Source organism: Otolemur garnettii, unplaced genomic scaffold (genome assembly GCF_000181295.1).
Source record: "Otolemur garnettii isolate 467f Iridium unplaced genomic scaffold, OtoGar3 scaffold00091, whole genome shotgun sequence".
In the NCBI taxonomy this organism is placed as follows: domain Eukaryota; kingdom Metazoa; phylum Chordata; class Mammalia; order Primates; family Galagidae; genus Otolemur; species Otolemur garnettii.
The window spans coordinates 332748-356431 of NW_003852486.1; the positions used below are offsets into that span (position 1 = coordinate 332748).

Sequence of the window (23684 nt, forward strand, 5' to 3'; positions counted from 1 at the left end):
AGAGGGGAGGGGAGAAGGGTGGATGGGTGGAGGGAGGGTGACTGGAAAGATCACCTATATGGTCTGTCTAACAAGGGTACAAGTGAATTTTTCTAGAACTAGAGTATAAATGTATTAACACAATAACTAAGTAAATGACACAAAGTCTATGTTAACCAGTTTGATGAAAATATTTCAAATTGTATATGAAAACACTACACTGTACCCCATGTTTGCATTAATGTACACAGCTATCATTTAATTTTTTAAAAAAAGGAAAAAAAAATCTTTTCCCAGGCCAATATTTTCAAGCATTTTCCCCACATCCTCTTCTAGAACTTTTATAGTTTTGTGTCTTAAATTTAAATCTTTTATCCAGCAAGAATCAATTTTTGTCAGTAGTGAGAGGTGTGGGTCCAATTTCAGTCTTCAGCATATGGCTAACCAGTTCTTCCTGCACCATTTTTAAATAGGGATTCTTTTCCCCAGTACATGCATCTGTTTGGTTTATCAAAGATCAGATGGTGATATGTGGCTGGGTTCATCTCTAGATTCTTTATTCTATCCTATCGATCTATGTCTATATTTTTGTGCCAGTACCATGCTGTTTTGATCACTACGAACTTGTAGTATAACCTGGAGTCTGGTAACATGATGCTTCCATATTAGTTTTTATTTCTAAAAATTGTATCAGCTATTCAGGGTTTTTTCTGGTCCCATATGAAACAAAGTACTATTTTTTCAAGTTATTCAATGTATGACATTGGTGCTTTGATAGGGATTGCAAAAGTATTATGGACATTTTAATAATGTTGATTCTTCTCAGCCACAAGAATGGTATGTTCTTCCATTTATTAACATCTTCTGCTATTTCTTTTCTCAGGGTTTCATAGTTTCATATCCTTTGCTAAATATATGCCCAGGTATTTCATCTTCTTTGGCACTACTGTAAAAGGTATTCTTGACTTGACTATTATTGACATATATGAAGGCTACAGATTTGTAGGCATTGATTTTTATCCTAAGATGCTTGACCACTTCTAAGAGCTTTGTAGTTGAGTCCCTGGGATTTTCTAGGGGGGGGTGTGTGTGTGTGTTTGTATGTGTGTGTGTGTGTATGTATATATATTCATGTCATTTGCAAAGAGGGAGAGTTTGACCTCCTCTGTCCTCCTTTGAATACACTTGATCTCCTCTTGCCTGATTGCAATGTCTAGGCCTTCCAGCACTATGTTGAATAGCAGTGGCAACAGTGGGCATCCTGGTCTAGTCCAGATCTGAGTGGAAATGTTTTCAGTTTTACTCCATTGCATATGATATTGGCTGTGCATTTATTATAGATGGCCTCTATAGTTAAAGAAATGTCCCACCTAAACCTATTTTCTTAAGTGTTCTTATCAAGAAAGGATGTTGTATGTTGTCAAAAGCCTTTTCTGTATCAATTGAGAGAATCATATGGTCTTTGTTTTTATTTTATTTATGTAGTGAATTACACTTATGAATTTACATATGTTGAACCACGCATGTATCCCTGGGATAAAACCTGCTTGATCATGATGTATAACTTTTTTAATATGTCACTGCTGTTCTGCTTGCTAAGATCTTACTTATTGAATATTTTTGCATCTATATTCATTAATGATATTGGCCTATAGCTTTGTTTTTTTGTTGGAGTGCCCATAGTGTCAACCTAGCTCACAGCAACTTCAAACTCCTGGGCTCAAGTGATACTCCTGCCTCAGCCTCCCAAGTAGCTGGGACTACAAGTGCCCACTACAAGACAGACAGGGTCTCTCTCTTCTACAGACTGGTCTCCAACTCTTAAGCTCAATGAGTCCTCCCACCTTGGCCTCCCAGAGTTCTAGGATTACAGGCATGAGTTACTGTCCTGGGCCAACAGTCCAGTTCTTAATCACTAAATCATGGCACTTTGTAGAGTCAAAGCCAGGCCAGGCCAAGAATGTACCTCTGGATTCTTCTCTGTTGGTATACACACTTGAGAGTGCTCTCATGGCATCTAAGCCTTATCATTTCTCAGAGGCAGGACACTTCTGTTTTGTTTTACTTACCAACTGAGACCCTGAGGCTTAGCAGATAAGTGACATTCATGGTCATTTAGCTAGTTGAGAACAGACCTTAACAAGAACATGGGTTTTTTGTTTTGTTTTGTTGTTTGTTTGTTTATGTTGAGCTCTGTCACCCAGACTACAGTTGCCTCATCATAGTTCACAGCAACCTCAAACTCCTGGGCACAAGTGAGCCTCCTGCCTTAGCCTTCTGAGTATCTGGGACTACAGGTATGCACTACCACACCCAGCTAATTTTATTTCTTTGTAGAGACGGGTTCTTGTCTTTGCTCAGTCTGATCGGGAACTTCTGGCCTCAAGCAGTCCTCTCTCCTCAGCCTCCCAGAGTGCTAGGATTCTAGGTGTGAGCCACGGCATATAATGTGTTTCTTGATCCCTAGTTCGGGACACTTTTACTAACTACACCTCGGGGGCCCATTGTATGGATCTATGTAAATTCACTTTACACGTGAGATATTGGAGTAGAAAGACATTACAGTTAGCCATCTGCTCCTCATCAATAAGATCATACTCTTAACCTTTCACACTGAGACCCAGAGAACAGTTAGGAGTTCTCTCTTGCATTTACTCTTTTTCTTGCTGAATTTTCCTGCTTTTTTTTTATTGTTGTAAAAAGGGTAATTGGGTCAGTAGCAAAAAGGAAAAATTATTCCTCATTCATTCACTTTTTTCAACAAACATTTAGTAGTCATCACTAGTGATGTTACATTAAAGCGGGGGTGGGGGAGATGGAGAGGCAATAAATAAGTAGGCACATGTGATGCTTTCATGGTGGTGACTGCTGTGTAGAGAAGTAAAGCAAAGCAAGGCAGCAGAGAGCCAGGGGCTGGGGGTGCTGTTCTAGACATACTGAACAGGGCAGTCTTTCTGATGAGATGACGATGGAGCAGAGACCTAAACCAAGGGAGGGAGTGCTGGAAAGGGCCAGAAAAGGAGAACAAGTAGAGGCACAGCAGCCGTTAGAGAATGAAGCGAGCAGATGCAGTTAATGTGAGGAGGGAGTGCAGGGAGGGAGCTGAGGGAGGGGGACCTGGTAGGGCAGGGCCTGTCAGACACTGCTAAAGTGTCTCAACAGAGACTAAGCGGCCCCCAACACCCAGAGGGTACACTGTCTTTGTCATTACTCTGAGGAGAACTATACAGTTGGAGGGCTAAATTTCCTCTCTGTTGTCACCAATACTTAATATTTCAAATCACTTTGGATTCCACCCAACATGTGAAGAGTTGTCTCTTGACCAGCCCTGAAGCATCTTTCTCTAGCCGCTAGAAGGCCTTTTACCACATGAATCTTTATAGCCCCGATGAAGTTTCTGATTCTTTTTCTGATTACGTGTTTGTTTTTGCAAATATCTTTCTTTTTCTCACCATCTGTATTGCCTTCTTCTAGTCCATGGCTTTGGCAGCTATTTAATCCTGAAATGGACATTTGTTTTTTTTGTTTTGTTTTGTTTTGTTTTTATTGAATGGTAACTATGTACATTAATGCACTTCTGGGGTACAGTGTGGGGTTTTCACATGCAATCTGAAATACTTCCATCAAACTGGTCAACACAGCCTTCATGTCATTTTCTCAGTTATTGCTTTAAAACGTTCACATTCTACTCTTAGAAAGATTCACCTGTACCCCTATAAGATAAACCTCAGAAGTGATCCCTCCAAACCCCCTCCCTCCACCCATTCCCCCCTCCCTTCTCCCTCCCCCCTCCCCATATTCTTAGGCTATTTGGTTATAGCTTTCATATAAAAGGTATAAATTAGTTTCATAATAGGGGTATGTACATTGGATACTTTTTCCTTGAAATGGACATTTGTTAAGTCCACTCATACACACGGGATCACCCAGGGAAACAGTAGTTACCATCTAATAAGGAGAAAGGTAGATGGAATTGGGAAAGCTGCCCCAACCATCCCTAGGGAGGACCCCGCCCCCAGTGCTCTCTTTCCACTCTGGTCATGCTGTCCCCAGGGTCCCGGGCTCCCACCTCACCACAGCTACCAACAGGTCACAGTAAACAGGCTTTTCTATCCAAGCCTGCTCCCTGCTCACCCTTTTTGCCTTGCATCCCCTCCAAAGGTATGGCTCTCTCCTGCCCTTCCCATGTGTGGTCCAAAATAGGACAGTCAGGGTGTGGATTCCCTGGGAAATATCATAATGTGGGTCACCTCTTCTTCACTGGTTCCCAAGGTTGCTCAGCAACCACTTGACTCCCTTCCCCAATCTCTTATTGACTCCATGTGGTGTTCCTTAAAGTAATAGTCCCCCTAAATTTTTTACATTCACCAAAACAATAACAGCAGTCATCACTTAACATGTGCCAGGCCTTGCAGTAAGTGCTTCATCTTCATAATTAATAATTACCCATATTTTGGAGATGAGGGATCTGAGGATAGTAAATTTCATTAATTTTCTCAAAAAACATAGCCATCCATGTGAAAATCAAGATAAAAGGAAATCAAAATAACACAGCCAGGTTCTAATATATCTGGATTCAAAACCTGCATCCCTAATCTTTATCCTTTCTAGCTGGTCCCACCCTTGCCTGCTCACTCCTAGGAGATAGCCCCCTCCTGCCTTTCTAAAGAGACAGCCGGCCATCAGGATGACTGTCTTCCATGTTACCCTCTCTATTACAAAAATTCATTATGTATTAAGCTCATCTTGTGCCCCCACAACAAGACTACAAGGCAGCATTATTATATCCTGTTCTGTAGTCAGGTAAGATCAGGGCTTTAGTAAACATCAGGGTGTGAACTTGAACACAGACCCCCCCCCCACATCCCATGTGTGGTCCAAAATAGGACAGTCAGGGTGGGAACTCAAACCCATGCTTCCTCCACCTCCCCAAGCAGCCCCTCTTCTCTCCGCATCCCCAATGACTCCAGAAATACCTTTTCCTGTCATTCATCCTTTCCTTTTAACTTTCTACTTCAGATGAAGGTGTGACACTCTTCTGATGGAAGCCCACAGCTTTCGCAGCCCACCCCTCCTCTTCTGTCCATGACACACATTAGTGGCCTCTGTATCTAGCACTGTGCTGGGTGCTGGAGATTTTAAGATGAGATCAGTAGACTTAAGTTGTTTGGTGTTTAGAACACAGACACGGGGACTGATGCCCACCAAACAAGGTAGCAAGTGCCAGGAGAAGGGCTCCAGACAGCTGCTGCGAAGGACCACCTGACCCAGAGCAGGCTGTCAGGGAGCTCTGCCTCTGCTAGCTCTTACTAGTAGCACCTCTCCCTCAGGGGTCTCTTCTATTTTAAAACAAAATCAAATGGATTAGTTTTACTCATCCCTCTATATACTATCTTATTTTGTCTCTTTTTTTCACTGTCAAGCTTAGGCTCTGCTCCTCATCCTCTGTTCTGTCACCCCAAGGATCTGGGCTTTAGGCTAATTATCTGACTTGCATTATATTCTCAAAGGTCATCATGCTCTCCTAAGGCACAAATCTGGGGCCGCTGTTAGTCTTTATCCCACTGAACACTGAATCCTTAGACATCGGTGACAGTCTCCTCCTTCAGATCCCCGTCTCATTCCAAAATCCTGTCCACTCCTGGTGCCACTCCCTACTCTGGTCCCATGATGCTGTCCACTCCTGGAGCTATTCCCCCCTCTGGTTCCTTGATGCTGTCCACTCCTGGAGCTATTCCCCCCTCTGGTTCCTTGATGCTGTCCACTCCTGCAGCCACTCTTGCACTTCCCCTTGGTCTGTTCGGTTTCCGTCAATGTCAACACTGCTCACAAGACCCAACTGCCCTTCCTGAATGACCTCCTCTCAACACCCTTTCTCTGTGGATGGTTTCTAACCCCTTGGATTTCAGTTTCACAGTAAGTATAAGGCACATTAACGTAAGAGTGACTTAAACATGGAACAAGTGTATCTCTTGCTCGTGTCAAAAGAACAGACAGTTCACAGTCTTCAGGATCTCAGACTTTTTCTGTCTTCCTGCTCCACTATCCTCAATGCTTCCTCCTCAGGACTCAAGAAATCTATCTGAGATCCAGCTGGCATGGCCTCCAGATGAGGGCCACGTGAAGAAAGCAAACTGCCGTCTTCTCAAAAACACAGAAGGCACACACAGCACTTCCATTTTCTTTCTTTTTTTTATTTGAGACAAAGTCTTACTTTGTTGCCCCCAGTAGAGTACAGTGGCATCGCAGCTCACAGCAACCTTAAACTGATGGGCTCAAAAGATTCTCTTGTCTCAGCCTCCCAAGTAGGGAGAAACCCAGAAATAACTAACACAGATGCCCACCACAACGTCCAACTATTTTTAGAGACTAGGTCTTGCTTTGACTCAGGCTGGTCTCAAACTCATGAGCTCAGGTAATCCACCCACCTAGGCCCCCCAGGGCACTTCCATTTTTGTTCTGTTAGGCTGAACTTAGTCATACAGCCAAAGTTAAGAAGCAGAGAGCAGGAAAATACAGTCTTTATTCTGGGTAGCCATATGCCCACTGAATATTAGGCACACTATGATTAAGAATATTGAAAAAATAGCTAGCAAACTCTGCCACAGTCCCCCAAACAATGCTTCAAGCCCATTCTCTCTCCTTAAGTTCCATCCCTTCAGCTGCTCTTGTAGATGGTCCACCATCATCTCACATTCAGTGTTCCTGACGCTAAACTCATCTTTCCCCCTGATTTCTTTCCAGCATAAACTTTATCAGTTTTCTGGTATCTCTCAGTTTTCCGCTCCCACCAAGTAGAACCTCAAAGTACATGTTGAACACCTGAATTCTATTAGTGGCCGCCGTATTTCTTGCCTTTCTTTGCACTGTCTCTCAAATCCAGCCCATCCTTTCCACTCCCATTGTCATCCCCATGTCCACGCCCAGGTGGCTCTAGTAGCCTCCTAAATGGGCTAATTTCCCCAGCATAGCATCGCCTTCCTCTTATGCTTCCAACACATCATTACTCCATTACAAAAGCTCTAAGATTTTATTTTAATCTTCATCTCCAAAAGTTTTAACCCCTCTGCCTGTGATGTGGACTGCGAACTCAAGGCTGTCTCACATCTGAAACAAAGTTGTATCTCCAGCTTCTTCTCTCTTTACTTCGTTATGCAAATCTACACTCATCACCTGCTTCTAAAGTTTTATTCAGGACCTGATGCACCCTTCCTCACCCTTTATCTCCCTCTGCATCTTCTTTGTTCTTCAAGATCCTCCCCAAATTCTACTTTCTCTGAGAAATTTTTTTCTAACCACAATAGCTCAAAGCAATCTTTCCCTTTTTGAATTTTTACTGAAGTTACAGTCTCTCCTATTCACTTGAATTTCTCATGTATTACCTCATATCATGAAGGAGAGTTATGAGTATGTGTCATAGTTCCCCAACCAGGTATTAAATTCCCCCAAAAAAGGTAGAGAACCTGTCTTTGTTGTAGACTAACACAGCACATCTCATAGTAAGTCCTCAAGGCAGTTTTGTGCTGCAAGTTCTCTCTGAAACTGGGTTTTGTTGAGGTTCCCTCCAGTGATAATATAATGTTCAAGTTCCTTTAGCAACTGGAAAATTAAGTATTGGAGTCAACAAATATAGAGATTCTTTTTTTTAATACTTGAAGTCTTTTAAGTACAGAATAAATTCTATCAAGAATACTTAAAATTGTCCCTCCAGACTTTACTTGAATTAGTCATTTAAAATGGCTCTTTCAAGGTGCTCCAGTATGGTTTGGCATCACCAAGGCCATCATAAGGATGGTTTAGGGAAGCCCCAAAGGGGATATACCAATTGGTAAGATGATGATCATTATCAACCCCAGAAATAACGAACATTTATTTTTCCCTGATGGTTAACGGACCACTTCTACTCATACAACATCATTTGCTGCTGGCTGCGTAGACAGGGCAGATAGAGTTCTTAGTTCCATTCCGTGTCTGTAGAAACCAGGCTCAGAAAGGTTTTGTGACTTTAGTAAGGTCATCCAGATCATAAGTAGAAACACCGACACCTACATCTCTGCCTCCCTGTCCTACTGCATGCTAGGGTTTTACCACCGCCTCTCAGAGCTCAGCTGGGGGGTTTCAGGGCGACAGACTCTGCCTGTACAAACCCTTTGCCTTTGCCAGCAAGCACAGTACCAGCAGCACACAGCAGGACTTCCCCTAGCTTTGCTGCCTGACTGCCCTTTGATATCTCACTTCCTGAAAGTCTTGTGATGGGGGATGGATCTTAAAAACTGCACCACATACCAATCGTTTGCGGCCGCTTAACTACCCTAATATTAAGGTCTCCGCCTTAGCAAACTACCAACACATTTCCTGTGGGGTTTGGTGAGAGAACCCACCAGAATTGTGAGTCTATGGAAACTACATCCTAACCAACTCCACACCCCTAATAGGAACCCAAATAATATGAAGAGGCAATTAAGTGCTAGAGCCTGACTTCAAAAATGCCTTGAGACATGGGAGATCTGGGACCAGGAATGGTTACATGGTCAGCAAAACCCCAAGCAAAATGAAAATGGGGGCTCCTTTTTCATATAGTATGAAGGATTTCAGGGTACCCTGCAGCACTGAAGCCAGTCCAGACTCCTTGGGTGTTCAAGGCTCTGTGTGACTACACAGACCACATGCCCAGGCCTGGGTCATCTGGGTGCCTCCTACAGAAATCATCGGCCCAGGAAAATAGCTTATCTGGGCGAATTAATGTTCCAGGATGTTGGCGAACTATGACTCCTCCCACCAAAGGCAGCCTAAGGCCCTTTCTGACCCCCAAGGACGCTCCTATCTTCCTTTGTTTGTTGTTGTTGTTTGTTTATATCAGGGGAAATTTGCAAATGTATACACACCTATCTTACTCTCTGGGCTGGGAACTTCCCAAGGTCACACTGATGTCCAGTTTATCCCTGTGTTGCCAACACAGCATCTGCCAGGTAGTTGGCAATTCATATTTGTAGATAAGGGCCCCCATTTTCCCCTCCCCATCCCTCCCCACCCCCAAGGCCCCTTTACTGTATATCTCTTGGTCTTAGCCTGCCCCAACTAAGTCATCAGGTCTCACCTGAGATATTCCCCCCGAGGGGAAATCTTTGTTGGTCTGAAAAGAAAGAAGTTTTCATCTACAGGCCCTGGGGCTCTGTCAGGAGTTGCTGAAGGGCAAGGTAGCCGTGGTGAGATGGCACCGTCAGATTAAAAATTCCCTTTGTTTTTGTGACACTTCAAAGTGACTTGTATTCTCAAAGGCCCTTATTGTGCCCTCTGTATGCCAAATCCTGGATAAACGTAAGCCCGAATCTAATTCTGTGGAAAACTGGTCTTCAGAGCATCCATGCAGCCAGTACGTGCCACAACAGGCCCACGAGTTGTTACGGCTGACGCCCTTTCTGACAGCTCTGTCCATGTCATTCAGGCTGTAAAATACTTTGAAATGTTGCCCATGCTGGCCTCAAACACTTCTTCTCACTAAGGACAACTCAGGGAGAATTACAGGATAGTGAACAAAAGCAGGAGGAAGAGCAGAAAAATAACACTGGGTAATTAAATGCCTCTCAGTTTGCAAACTACGTATTAATTCATTTCATCTTCACAAGGTGATAGAAGAGAGAAGGAAAAAATAAGCTCTTTGTTTCCCCCCCATGTTACCCTTTAAAAATACTCATCCTTCAGCATTCACTCGGAAATGTTCCCTGGATTTCCAGAGCCGATCAAGTCCCCTGGCTGTTCTCTTGAGGCGCCATGATACTTTCATATTTTATCTCCATCCATTTGTGTTGTGGTCATCTGATCAACACTGATATCTTCCCTTAACTGTAAATTCCAGAAAGCAGGAACCATAGCTGTTTTTATGCATCACTGTAACCCCCAGCTCCTTGTATCTTGTTTAAAAGTATAGATGCTCAAAAAACATTTATGTTATAAATTAAATTAATAAATACCCACCATAGTATCTGTGCCAAGACTGATCCTGAATAAATATATACATTTATCCATAAATCAGTGAATGAATAAATGAACTTAAATGAACTTTGCTGACTTCAGAAGTTGTTTCTAGAGAGACTAGGAAACATATGGTTGAATTCCATTTATTAATTCATTCTACAAATGTTCATTAAGCCCTCTCTATATGTCAGGCACTCTTCTAGAATCTGGAGAAATAGAAGTAAACAGAAAAGACTTCCCCCAAATCACTAACTTGAGGACTATTTTCTCCAGAATCTCCAAAGCTTTCTCTTCCTAAATTTCCCAGAAAGAGAATCAAAGATGTAATTTGCTTTTTTGCAAAGATCACAGTAAAAGAAAAAGCAATCACCCAAGCATTCATCAGCCCAGATGTTCCCGGGTCTTGTTCCAGTCCTTCCACCACTTGGCAATATGACATTAGGAAAGAAACACGGCTAATAGCGTAGACCTCGTGAAGGCCGTGGCCTTCACTTCTCAAATGCCTTCCCTCATCCAACGTCTATAAATCTAGGTAAACAAGTTTTTAATAAAATGGATCACTAGAAATTAACTCAGAAACTTAGTTTTGAACAAGATTCCTTTGGAACTCTGGTCCCAAACCTCCAGTCCATGGTCTGGTAGGAAATGGGCCACCAAGTAGGAGGTGAGCAGCAGGCAAGCTAGTGAAGCTTCATCTGTATTTGCAGCCACTCTTCATCGCCTGCATCGCTGTCTGAGTTCCTCCTCTGGTCGGAGAAGCAGCAGCAGTAGATTCCCACAGAAGCACAACCCCTGCTGTAAACTGCACGTGTGAGGGGACCCGGCTGCACTTCTTATGAGAATCTAAGGCCTAATGATCTGAGGCAGAGCTGAGGCAGGGATGCTCGTGCTGGGGAATGGCTACAAAGCCAGATTATCATTAGCAGAGAGGTTTGACTGCACAGAGACCATGATAAATCTGACAAATCGAATAAATCTATTGCTTGCAGCCTCATATCAAAACCACTGCTTTTATATGAAAGCTATAACCTAATAACAACCTAAGGATATGGGGGGGGAGGGAGGGGGGAGAGGAGGGAGGGAAAGGGATTCGAGGGTTCACTCCTGTGGTTCATCTTGCAAGGGTACAAGTGAATCTTTCTATGAGTAGAATATGAATGTTTTGACATAATAACTAAGAAAGTTACATGAAGGCTATGTTAACCAGTTTGATGGAAGTGTCTTGGATTGTCTATGAAAACACCACACTGTACCCCCAAAGTGCATCAATGTACACAGTTACCATTCAATAAAAAAAAAAAAAAAAAAAAAAAACCACTGCTACCCAATCCATGGAAAAATTGTCTTCCATGAAATTGGTCCCTAGCACTAAAATCTTCAGAACCACTGCTTTAAAAAATTTAGTTATCATTAAATTTATATTTAATATTAAATATACTTAGATATGCAAAAAAAATGTATTCTTAAGTAAGTAGATGAGCTGCACCTATAGCAGCTCCTCAGGGAGATCCGAGACTGGAAAAACAAGCAACTCTAAAAGGTGCAACAGAAAGATGACAACAGTTTTCTATTTGTGTCCACAGGGCTGGAAGCAGCTAGCAGAGATGCAGACTCCCTCACTGTGAATGGGATTCTGGGGGAGTCAGTCATTTTCCCCTTAAATATCCAAGAATCGCAGCAAGTTGCCACCATTGCTTGGAATTCTGAAACATCTGTTGCTGTAGTAATACCTGGAGACTCAGGAACAGCACCCAAAGTTACTGTGACTCACAAAAATTATTATGAACGAATACACACCTTAGCTCAGAGCTACGACCTGGTCATTAGCAGTCTGAGGATGGAAGACGCAGGAGTCTATAAAGCAGACATAAATATAAAAAACCATCCTTACACCATCACCAAGAGCTACAACCTGCAAGTCTATGGTAAGTCGTGGGAGGACAAAGGGCTTGTTTTTTATTTTCACTTTGCAAATTTGGTATGTAAAGAATACCTATATTTCTGATCATTGGATTCCCTAAATCTTTTTATACTTATAAATTCTCCCATAAATACATCAGTACTTATCATACAAACAGAATATACACTTACTTTAGTCCTGGCTTTGCCATTTTTTGCAGTTTGTCTCCTAGGCCTTGTTTTTCTTTTTTATAAAATGTCAATAATCATATCACTCACTTCCCAGAGTTATTGTGAAAAATCAAGTGAGATAATGTATGCACAGTGGTTTTTTTTAAAGTTCTATTTTGAAATAATTATGAAAAAAGAAGTAATTATGGATGTATACAGGGAGGTTCTGTTTATAACTACAGCACCGTATCAAAACCAGGAAATTGACATTGGTACAATCTATAGAACATATTTAGATTTCATCAGATACACATGCACTTATTTATGAATCTGTACAATGTAATCACATATGTAGCTTTGTGTGGTCACCACCAGCATCAAGACAGTTAACTGTACCATCACGAGGGTCCTTCATGCTGTCCCTTCATAGCAACAACCATTACCTCCCTCTTCTCCCTCCCTAACTCCTGGGAACCACTAATTTGTTCATATCTATGTCATTTCATAAATGTCATTCAGATAGAATCATGAAGTATGTATTCTTTTCAGATTTTTTTCCCATTGTGCATAATTTCTGAGGTATGGTACTCTAACTTTTTGTTGCTGATAGTATTCCGTGGTATGGATGTACTAGTTTATTTACTATTCACCTATGGAGGGACATTTTAGTTGTTTCCAGTTTGGAGCCATTCCAAATAAAGCTGCTATGAATATTTCTGTACAAGTTTTTGCATGAAATAAGTTGTCATTTATCTGAGATAAATGCTCAAGAGTTAAGGTAAGTCCACTTTTAGTTTTAAAGGAAGTTGACAAACTGTTTTCCACTTTACATTCCCACCAGGAATGTATGAGTGATGCAGTTTCTCCACATCCTCACCAGCATTTGGTGTTATCATTATTTTTCATTTTGGCCATCTGGTGTGTATGTAGCATATTTCATTTTAGTTCTAATTTGAATTTCTCTAGTAGCTGATACAAAATGCTTTTTAAAGGTAAAATACAAGAGCAATTTGTTATCATCATTATAACTGCCACAGTTCATGGGGAGATGTGTGTGATTTGCTACAACAATGCTATCAAAGTATGGTCCATGGACTGGCAGTATCAACATTACCTGGGAGCTTTTCATTTTTTTTTTATTTTTTTTTTTTAGAGACAGAGTCTCATTTTTTGTTACCCTCGGTAAAGTGCTGTGGTGTCACAGCTCACAGCAACCTCCAGCTCTTGGGCTTAGGCGATTCTCTTGCCTCAACCTCCTGAGGGGCTGGGACTATAGGCCCCTGCCACAACACCCAGCTATTTTTTGTTGCAGTTTGGCTGAGGCCGGGTTCAAACCCACCACCCTCGGTATATGGGGCTGGTGCCCTACTCACTGAGCCACAGGTGCTGCCCTCCTGGGAGCTTTTGAGAAATGCAAATTCTCAGGCCCTGCCTGCCCAACCTTTGGGTGGAATGAAGCAAAGAAATCTGTGTTTAAGCTGTTGCAAACCAATGAGGGAGCAGAGACAGGGACATGTGAGAACAAACCATCCTTGACTCCCCTCATGGGTATGTGACTTTATATTCTCTCTGGATTGTTCCCATGTATGCCAAAGTTAGAGAAGCAGTGATCTACAACTTCCCTGTCTAATGTGGTAGCCACTAGCCACATGTGGCTCTAGAGCATCTGAAATGTGGTCAGTCCAATCCAAGACATGGTACAAGTGTAAAATCCATACCAGATTTTGAAGTCTTGGCACCAAAAAATAGAATATAAAATATCTCAATAAGTTGTGTATAGGGGAGAGGTTGAAATGAAATTTTAGATATATTGGGTTAAATAAAATGCTTTATGAAAATTAATATTACCTGTTAAGTTTTACTTTTTAAACCATGATTATTAGAAAATTTTCAGTGACATAAGTGACACACATTACATTTCTGTTGGGCAGCACTAGTTTCTAGCATAAAGAACGTTTGGGCTAATGCTCAAGGATTTCACTGTCCACCTGGCTCACAGTAGAAAAAGACAGAAATGTGACTAATCCATAGTGTAATAGATACAATTCAGGTATATAGTTCACCAATTACTATGCAAGTTCCATAAAGACATACATTGTAAGTCAAGTTTAATGGTATAACCCCAGCACCTGTATCTCCAGGCACATAGTGGCTGCCCAGAAGTATTTGTTGAATAAAAAAAAGAATGCATCTTAGTATTCCCTGGTTCCACGGTGCCTGACAACTGTAGGTGCTCAATTAATAGAAGGTAATTGAATCAGGTTGTGTCTGGATAAAAGGCGTAGTGGAAAGAGCACACGTGTTGGAATCAGGACAATGTTGCCAGCAGCTATGTTAACCTTTCTGATCCCAAGTTTCCTCACCTATAGAATGTGTATTATAACAGGAAGGATGAAATAAGATGTTAGTTTAGCCCCTAGTGTAATGTATGCCTTAAAGTAAAAGTTCAATAACTAGCAGTCATTATTTATTTTTTTAATTTTTACCCTTTTTAAAAATTCTAATTATAAAGAACTTCCTAGAGCAGCGGTTCTCAACTTGTGGGTCGCAACCCACAGGAACTGTATTAGAGGGCCGCGGCATTAGGAAGGTTGAGAACCACGTCCTAGAGGAAAAAGACTCAGAATTGGGCTTGAATTATGTAGTCGTTAAAGAACAATATCCAAATGTGGATGCTTTAGAAAATACTTGAGTCGTTCAGGAACTTTGGCCAAGAAAATAAAAAGGATATTAAATTTTTAAAAGTTTATTTTCATCCCTTTTTATGTTGAGTTTTGCCTACCCAATCTGCAGGTGTCATACCACTGCAATTAGGGCAGACGACAGTGAAGTTTTAACAGAAAGCAATATTGTACATAAAATGAAATCTGTACATTATGGATAGTTAGCTGAAACATAAAGAGAAAGAAATTGACATTTATTAGATACTATCAATGTGTCCAGCATTCTACTAGCTAATTTATATATTTCATAATAATATAATTATTATAAATTATATCTATTTAAGCAATATGTGCATAAACACAGCAAAAGATAGTGCAGTGAAATATAACTCTCAGAGGCAGTGGCTATTGCCAGCTTATTTTGTCTCTTCTATAGACAATTAATGTACATATAAGCATAGATAGATAATAGATACACAGACAAATTTATATTAGAATGATCTTTTCATATAACACCTCATTTAATCCTATCAGAAGGAAATTGTTATCCTGGTGTCATAAATGAGGGATCTGAAGCTCTCACCACGGTACACAGGGAGTAGTGGGGCAGTGACGCAGACATTCTTGTAAACCAAATTTCTAAAGAAATGTATACACACACACAATCTGGCTCAGTTTTCACTAATTCATATTTGTATTGATCATTGTTATAGCTAATCAAGGTCTTTCATCCAAACTCGTTTAGAAGGTTGGTGCCAAGTCATCACTAGTTCTCATCTGGAATAGAGGCCTCTAAGACAGCAGTTCTCAACGTGTGGGTCGCAGCCCACAGGAACTGTATTAAAGGATTGCAGCATTAAGAAGGTTGAGAACCACTGCTCTAAGATATTGCAAAGCCTGAAATCAGAAATCGTTATAGCTTCTTTTTTTTTCTTTTTTTTTTGAGACAGAGTCTTACTATGTCACCCTCGGTAGAGTGCTGTGGCATCACAGCTCACAGCAACCTCCAACTCTTGGGCTTAAGTGATTCTCTTAAAACACTACACTGTACCCCATGTTTGCATTAATGTATACAGCTATCATTTAGTTAAAAAAAAAAAAATGTGATTCTCTTGCCTCAGCCTCCTGAGTAGCTGGGACTACAGGCGCCTACCACAACGCCCAGCTATTTTTATGTTGCAGTTATTTAGTTGGCCTGGGCCGGGTTCAAACCTGCCACCTTCAGCATATGTGGCTGGCGCGGTAACCACTGTGCTGCAGGTGCCGAGCTTTTTTTTTTTTTAAATACATTGTTTGTTTTATTTTGGTTGCACTTGTCATTGTTGTTTTACCTGACCTGGGCTGGGCTCAAACCCGCCAGCTTCATTGTATGTGGCTGATGCCCTACTCACTGAGCTATGGGCGCTGAGCCAGAAATCTTTATAGCTTCTTAATGTTCATATTCATATTTTACTTCACACAAGCACAAACTAATAATTCTGGTATTGACACTGCTGAATGTTTTTGCCTTTCTAGGCTCCATATTAATTAGAAAGTTACTTGACAGTTTCCCCTTGTTTTTTTTAGACAGAGTCTCACTCTATTGCTTAGACTTGAGTGCCGTGGAGTCAGCCTAGCTCACAGCAACCTCAAACTCCTGGGCTCAAGAGATTCTCCCGCCTCAGCCTCCTAAGCAGCTGAGACTACAGGTGCCTGCCACAACTCCCAGCTGGTTTTCTATTTTTAGTCGGGGTCTCACTCTTGCTGAGGCTGATCTCAAACTCCTGAACTCAAGCAATCCACCCATCTCAGCCTCCCAGAGTGCTAGGATTACAGATGTGAGCTATGACACTAGGCCTGCCAGTTCCTTCTGACTTCCCTACTTCTTCGTACCAATGGCTACAGAGGAAGAGCAAACTCTACCCCAGCAGCTTTGCCTAGACTGCACCAAACTTATCTGAATGTGGTCACTTTCTTATTTCCTGGTTTAAAAAAACAAAAAAGAACTTTCCCTTCCTTCTGCCAGCTCCAGATATAGCTGGAACATAAATATTATAATCGCCCTTTAGTAACCCTTTAATAGCCTACAACTTTGACAGTTTACCTTTTGATTGTTCTAGTGATAACATTTTTAATGGATGTTTAAAGATATTATAGCTTGTCACCATGGATATTTTAAAACAAAACAAAACAAAAAACTAAAAAAAAAACACACATACACTAGAAAACAGAACCAAAATTGTTTCTAAAAGATTGTTTCATGTGGTGGTATGCTGATAAATGTTCGACGAGCTCTTGATGCAGGGGGAGGGGTGTGCATATGTTTATCTATAATTTGTATTTAGTATAAAACTTATTGACATGAAGGGTGTGTAGCACACAGATTAATGGTAATAAAATATATGATAGCCTTCCTTATAAATTACATATAGGCAATTATTCTCACAGAATGCTTTCATTGATTTTTACGGAACATTTAGATCCCTAACCAACCTATCGTTGCAACTGATGATTGAGTGTAGTTCCAACATGAACGCTGGTTGATATTTTCATTTAAGTTAAGTAATCAGAAAAAAATGATTAAACGAAGACACAGATATTGAAGCATCACTTGTCCATCAATCACGTGAGCAGCTTCTTTGCTGAACTAGATAATGGTTATCAAGCACTAGAAGAATATATCCTAATTTTTTATACTATTCATGATGCAAGATCTACAGATATGATACACTTTGAAGTTTAATCTGCACTAGTGTCTTTTACTACATTCCTATTTTAGTCCTGAGCAATAATCAACGAAACAGTAAATCAAGCCAAGTTTAGACCATTTGCCAATTTCTGTGGGGTAAATGCTCCCACTGTGGCTGATTTTAAGACATGTTGGAGGCCGGGCTGGGTGGCTCATGCCTGTAATCCTAGCACTCTGGGAGGCTCAGGCAGGTGAATTGCCTGAGTTCAGAAGTTTGAGACCAGCCTAAGCCAGAGCGAGACCTCATCTCTACTAAAATTAGAAAAACTAGCCAGGTATTGTAGTGAGTGCCTGTAGTCCCACATACTTGGGAGGCTGAGGCAAGGGAATCATGTGAGACCAAGAGTTTGAGGTTGCTGTTGGCTGTGACACCATGGAACAACAATAAAAAAAAAAGATATGTTGGACATACATGTCCGCTTGTACATTGTTACAAAGGATAGATATAACCGATGGAAATAACTTAAGGAGCATAGGTGATAGTTAAATGTCAAAAAATAATTAGATGCCAAGCACAGTGGCACACCACTATAGTACCAGCTACTCAAGAGGCTGAGACACAATCACTTGAGGCCAGGAGTTTAAGGCCAGCCTGGACAACACAGCATGATCCTCTCTCTAAAAAAATAAACATAATAAAATAAAGTGAATAATCCAATGATTAGAACATGTTGAGTTTTGAGCATTGATTACCTCTGTTTTTAATGTAATGTATTGAACTGTAAGCTGTATACTTTAATGACGTCTCTGTTTAACCACAACTTGCAACATTTCTGAATACTGAGCAACTGGCTTTCTTTTTTTTTTTTTTTTTTTTTTTGAGACAGAGCCTCAAGCTGTCCCCCTGGGTAGAGTGCCATGGCATTACAGCTAATAGCAACCTCCAACTCCTGGACTCAAGCGAGTCTCCTGCCTCCGCCTCCCAAGTAGCTGGGACCACAGGCGCCCACCACAACGCCCGGCTATTTTTTGGTTGCAGCCGTCATTGTTGTTTGGCGGGTCCGGGCTGGGGATTCGAACCTGCCACCTTAGGTGTATGTGGCTGGCGCCTTAGCCGGTTGAGCTATAGGCGCCGAGCCGCAACTGGCTTTCTAAAACTAGCACAAGCCAGCTGCAGCTCATCACTGGCTTGTGTGCTTTCCCCTCACAGGTCGGCTTAGGAAACCGAAAATTACACAGAGTTTAATGACATCTGTGAACAGCACCTGTAATGTCACACTGACATGCTCTGTGGAGAAAGAAGAAAAGAACGTGACATACAGTTGGAGTCCCCTAGGAAAAGAGGGTCCTGTCCTGCAAATCTTCCAGACCCCTGGGGACCATGAGCTGACTTACACGTGCACAGCCTGGAACCCTGTCAGCAACAGTTCTGACTCCATCTCTGCCCAGCAGCTCTGCGCAGGTAACCGGCTCTGACCTGTGCTCCTGGGAGCTCCGAAACCATACTGAAGAGCTGCAAGGCCTGCCTGTGGGCCTTATTCTCTAGGACAATGTGCCTCCTTTATGCTGGGCCTGCTCCCTGGCGACAGCCCCTCCCAGGAAGCCCACTGGGAAAGATTCAGAGCCTCTGGGAGATGCTGAGCATCTCAGGGGGTTCTGTGGCAGCTTCCGCTCAACTCTCCCATTTAGTTTTTAACCCTGACTTTTAATAGCAGAAAGTTCAATTCCCCTAGAAGGTTGGCAGTCCCTTGGAAATCACCTAACTGTGATAATCCCCCTGGCTGTAGACAAGCCTCCCCAGCCTCCTGGGCTTGTTCCCTGAGAGTCCTGACTCACTGTGTCTTCTACTTCCAGACGTCACGAAGGGCTTCCGTGCTCACCGGACCAAGTTCCTTAGTGTGCTGGTGGGGTTATTCCTGATTGTTCTCGTTCTGTCTTCAGTGTTTGGGGTCCATTTGTGCAAGAGAAAACAAGGTAGGATTTTCCCAGAAGGCAAATCCTCTTTCTTCCTCCCTGGAACTGAAGTCATTAATCCATGGTGTTGTGAAGAGTCCTACCGTCTTCATCCCGTCACCTTACCCCCTCCCAGAATGGTGGTCCTGAGCACTGCATGACATTGCCCTGAATGGTCCTCAGGATCTGTTCCTGACATCACCAGCATTTGGGGGACCCAGAACTTGGGGAGTTTAGTATTGCCATTAATAAGCTGTGCATCACTGGACAAGTGTGCTCACCTCTCTGGCTCAGTGTCCTCACATGTAAAATGTTCACTCTTGAGAGTCTCCGGGGTCATTTCCAATTTTATCACGTTTTGATAATGACCTTGGGAGAGTCACTGAGGGACATGTACTAATTTTGAGTCCTTTATTTGTCCCTAAACCTCTCAGAATCCCTCTGATTTTTCTGTAATTGTAACATTCTCAATTCAGAAAACCTGATCTTAGACCCCAAAGGAGTTTTTATGTCCTCCTGTTCTCCCTCACCCCTATCCCCTCCCCCACATCTTCTTTTTCCCTTGGAGCCTCTGCTCCGGTGTTCCTGATACTCCTTTGGGTCTGAGTCCTCAGGTCTCAGGTTTCTTGAAGAGCTTCACTAACAGCGCTGTAAGTTCTCAGCCACAAGGTTCCCTGAATAATAACAGGAGGAGTGGAGAGTTCATAGCAGTGGTTAAGACTAAGCATGTACTGTGTTTTTATTTTTTAATTTTCTTTTTTAAATTGTATTTATTTATTTTTTTTTTAATTGAGACAGAGTCTCACTTTGTGGCTCTCAGAGTGCCATGGTATCACAGCTCACAGCAACCTCCAACTCTTAGGCTCAAGCTCAAGCAATTCTCTTGCCCCAGCCTCCCTAGTAGCTGGGACAACAAGTGCCCACCATAACACCTACCTTTTTTTTGGGGTCTCACTGTGGCTCAGGCTGGTCTCAAACTCCTGAGTTCAGGCAATCCACCTGCCTCGGCCTCCCAAAGTGCTAGGATTACAGGTGTGAGCCACCATGCCTGGCCCCTAAGCACGTACAGTACAGTCAGTCTGGGGGCAAAGACCCCAGTTAACCATTTGGCAGCTACCAGGTATTGATATTTTATCACTATAAGCTGCCATTTCCTAAGTTATGAAATATTCATAAAAAATAGGGCATCCTGTATGTACTTATTAAGTGGATTAAATGGAATTAGACACATGAAATACTCAGCCCAGTTCCTTATTACATAGTATGTACTCAGTAAACGTTAGCTATTGTGTTTACAATTGTAGGGCCTGGGCATGGTACAGAGGGGGCCTTCTAGGGGAAGGGAATTTGGGACTTGTGCCTTGCTCAAATGGCTTCATGATGGGGAGAAATCACAGCGTGCTGAGGCCACAGGTAGTCTGTAAGGTCCCTCAAAGAGACATGTGTCTTCAATACCTCACAGCCTTTTGGGGAAAGAAAAGGGATATTCTTTGAACCTGTAAAAGGGATAAGAGAAAGCCCTCAGTCTGCCTCACTCACCAGGTCTGGGCCAGGGGCTGGGACAGAACAAAACTCTGAAATGTTGGAGCCCCATGGTACAGCTCAGTTCAGAGCTGTTATTTGTAGATGTATTGGTGCCCTGGACCCACAAGGCCCCAAATTGGGGCTATTTTCAGTTTGACTCTAAAATGTTCTGTGTTATACACTGGGATGAATACCTCTCCTAGCCCATACATTTTTTAAAGTAGGGACTTATCTACTGTCTTTGCTTCTCTGGGACCTTACACAGAGCTTGGCACATGGAATAAACTTAATAGATGTTCATTAACTTTGTGAATCAATCGAGCAAGCACTAAATGTTTGTGGAGCTTCTACTACGTGCTTGATACTGAAGTGGTCACAGTAAGGTACACACCAGCAGGATGCAATACTGTGTATAACTCGATCAAGCTAAAAAACTAAGACCCTGACATGAAAAGGCAGCTAGCCACGCAAGACACTCAGTGCTATGTGCCAGAGACACTTAGTAAGACCCTGGGTGGGAAAAGCTGCCTTCTACTGTCCACAGGGGCTGGAGAGATTCTCTTTAGCCTCATCTGGACTCTTGAGTAGGAGCAAATTCCCACTGAGCTGTGGGTGAGGCCTGAGCCAGGTGCTTCGTCTACCATATGGAAAGACAGAGAGTCCAAGGATCCAAGCATCCTTCTCAAGAGGATCGGGGCCATTTAACCCCTTAGGCTTCATTTCTTCATCTAAAAAGAGAACACTGGAGTAGATCATCTCTAAAAACCCACCCACCATTCACAGAATGTGGTTCTATATTTATTTGTGACACAGAGGCTATTGCAAAGAAAACAATATACACCAACATCACAGCTTCAAGAGACACCCAGCCAGCAGAGGCCAGAATCTACGATGAAATCCCCCAGTTCAAGGTAAGCTGGTGCTGCTCATGGACACCCCCGCCCCCCGCCATCTCCCTGTTGGGGAGTCACGGGCAGCCATCACCCTCTGCTGTTGCCTGGACAGTAGCCAAGGGTCTGGAGGGTCCAACCAGGGAATACCACTATTGGGGAAATGATGCCACAAGCCATTCTATCAGAGGGTAGGAATGTGGCCAATTGTCATCCCATGGCAACCTCCATGGGTTGTGGCCTTGCGTTTCTGCAGAGGATTTGACTGCAGGCTAGAGAGTCATGACTAGGAGGGACCCTAAAGGGGCTGTACAAGGGAGCCCTGGTGTGAGGTGACAGCTGTCATGTGACTACTGATGTGGTCAAGGTTGCTAAGGGGGCTCCGAGGCCATGGCACTGGCAGGAAGGCCCCCTAAGGTATACTCCCTGGTCCAGCAGCAGCAGCAGGTAGCCCTCAGACTCAGAGTCACCCTGTCCTATACCCCTCCTCCCACCTGCCTTCCCCTCCCTCACCTCCACCCAGATCACCTTTCTCTATGTTCCTGGCCACCTGCTTCCCTGAAGTCCCAAAGTGGCGAAGTTAAGACAAAGCCTGTTTGCTCTGTCTAGCACTGTACTTGGACGGGCAGGGCAGCAGGATCCCCAAAGGGAAACTAAAATCCTATCCCAGCAGGACTCAGTCTGAAACATACAGGCCCCTCCTCTAGGCGCCTGAGGTTTTGCATCCCCTAGGCCTTCTCCACCCACTTCTCACCCTGATTCTCTCTGAGCCAGAACTGAGGCCACCTAGTAAGGCAGGACCAGAGAGGGCTGGGGGTGGGGCAGAGTTAGGAGGGGACCCATGCTGTTGAACCTGAGCTTTCTTACCCGGGGGGAACATGGGTGTCTTACAGGTGCTCCCCTCCAAAGAAGAGCCCCCGAACACGATATATTCCATCGTGCAGTTCTCTGATAAGGTAAATCCCTTCTGGCTTTTGAACCCTGTTTTCCTATGTGTTCCAGCCATTCTGGTGCCCCCAGCCCACCCAGCCTGGGGCCAGCTGATCCCCTAGGGACTCTTCCATACTTCTCAGGAGTAACTGCCTTGGACTTTGGTTTATATACAATTCCCCATATGCACACAGCCCTGCTCCCCAGGTCCATAGCCATTTACAAGTTGGTCTGCTTGGGATGCTGATCCCACCTTTCAATGCAGAAACCCCTAGGCCTTGAACTGCAGCCCATGTAACATCCAGGTGGCAGTGTGAACCAGTAGAAAACAGGGCCCTTCCTCTGGGCAGACACAGGCTACATCCAGAGCACAGGCAGCAAATGGGACAGAAGCTGAATTTCAGTTCCCACTGGCCTCCTTGGCCTCCCTTTCCCCCACACACCTGCAAAGCCATTTGTAGAGGTCTAGTGACACTTATAGTTCCCTACCCTCGTGTTCTCTGCGATATGCACAGCCCTGTCACGGGACTTTTAAGTTTTGGAGCAATCTAGGGAAGGGTCATCACTATCTGAAGGTCCTCACTTCTGCTACAGCCGGGACAGCTTTGGGTCACATGAAGTCAAGCTTTGTAAGCACTCCCAACAGCTGAGCTGTACCAGGCAGGAAGCTAAAATGGGTAAGAATAAGAGCAGATTCTGTGAGGCGACAGGAAGGAAATCTAAGAGCTCCACAGGCAGGGAGGAAGTGAACTGGAGAACCAAAATGAGGGACCTTTACATCCTCAGTGATCAGGAGAGGGGAGAAGGGGAAGGAAAACCCAGAAGGGAAGGGCAGGGTGGCTGGTATGTTTGTACCAGCAGCCAAAGGCAAGTGCGAGGTGGGTGGAAGAGTAACTTACCTTTCTAGCTGGCAGAAAGAGAAGAAGACAACATTTGAGGAGTTAATCAGGAAGTCCTGGACCAAGAGATTGCAAAGTAAATCCTCATAGACAAGTTGGATGGCAATTATTCATCAGAGGTTTTTTTTGGTTT

The 23684-nt window shown here is 43.1% G+C and overlaps 1 protein-coding gene across 1 annotated transcript in view; it reads left to right on the forward strand.

The window, feature by feature from the left end:
• Positions 1-23684, forward strand: part of CD84 (CD84 molecule) — a 36870-nt gene that overhangs the window by 9107 nt on the left and 4079 nt on the right. The window contains exons 2-6 of the mRNA XM_003795185.2: positions 11538-11879; positions 18566-18817; positions 19210-19329; positions 21646-21743; positions 22616-22678. Coding sequence (XP_003795233.1) covers positions 11538-11879; positions 18566-18817; positions 19210-19329; positions 21646-21743; positions 22616-22678 — 875 coding nt within the window. The remainder of the gene's footprint in view (positions 1-11537; positions 11880-18565; positions 18818-19209; positions 19330-21645; positions 21744-22615; positions 22679-23684) is intronic.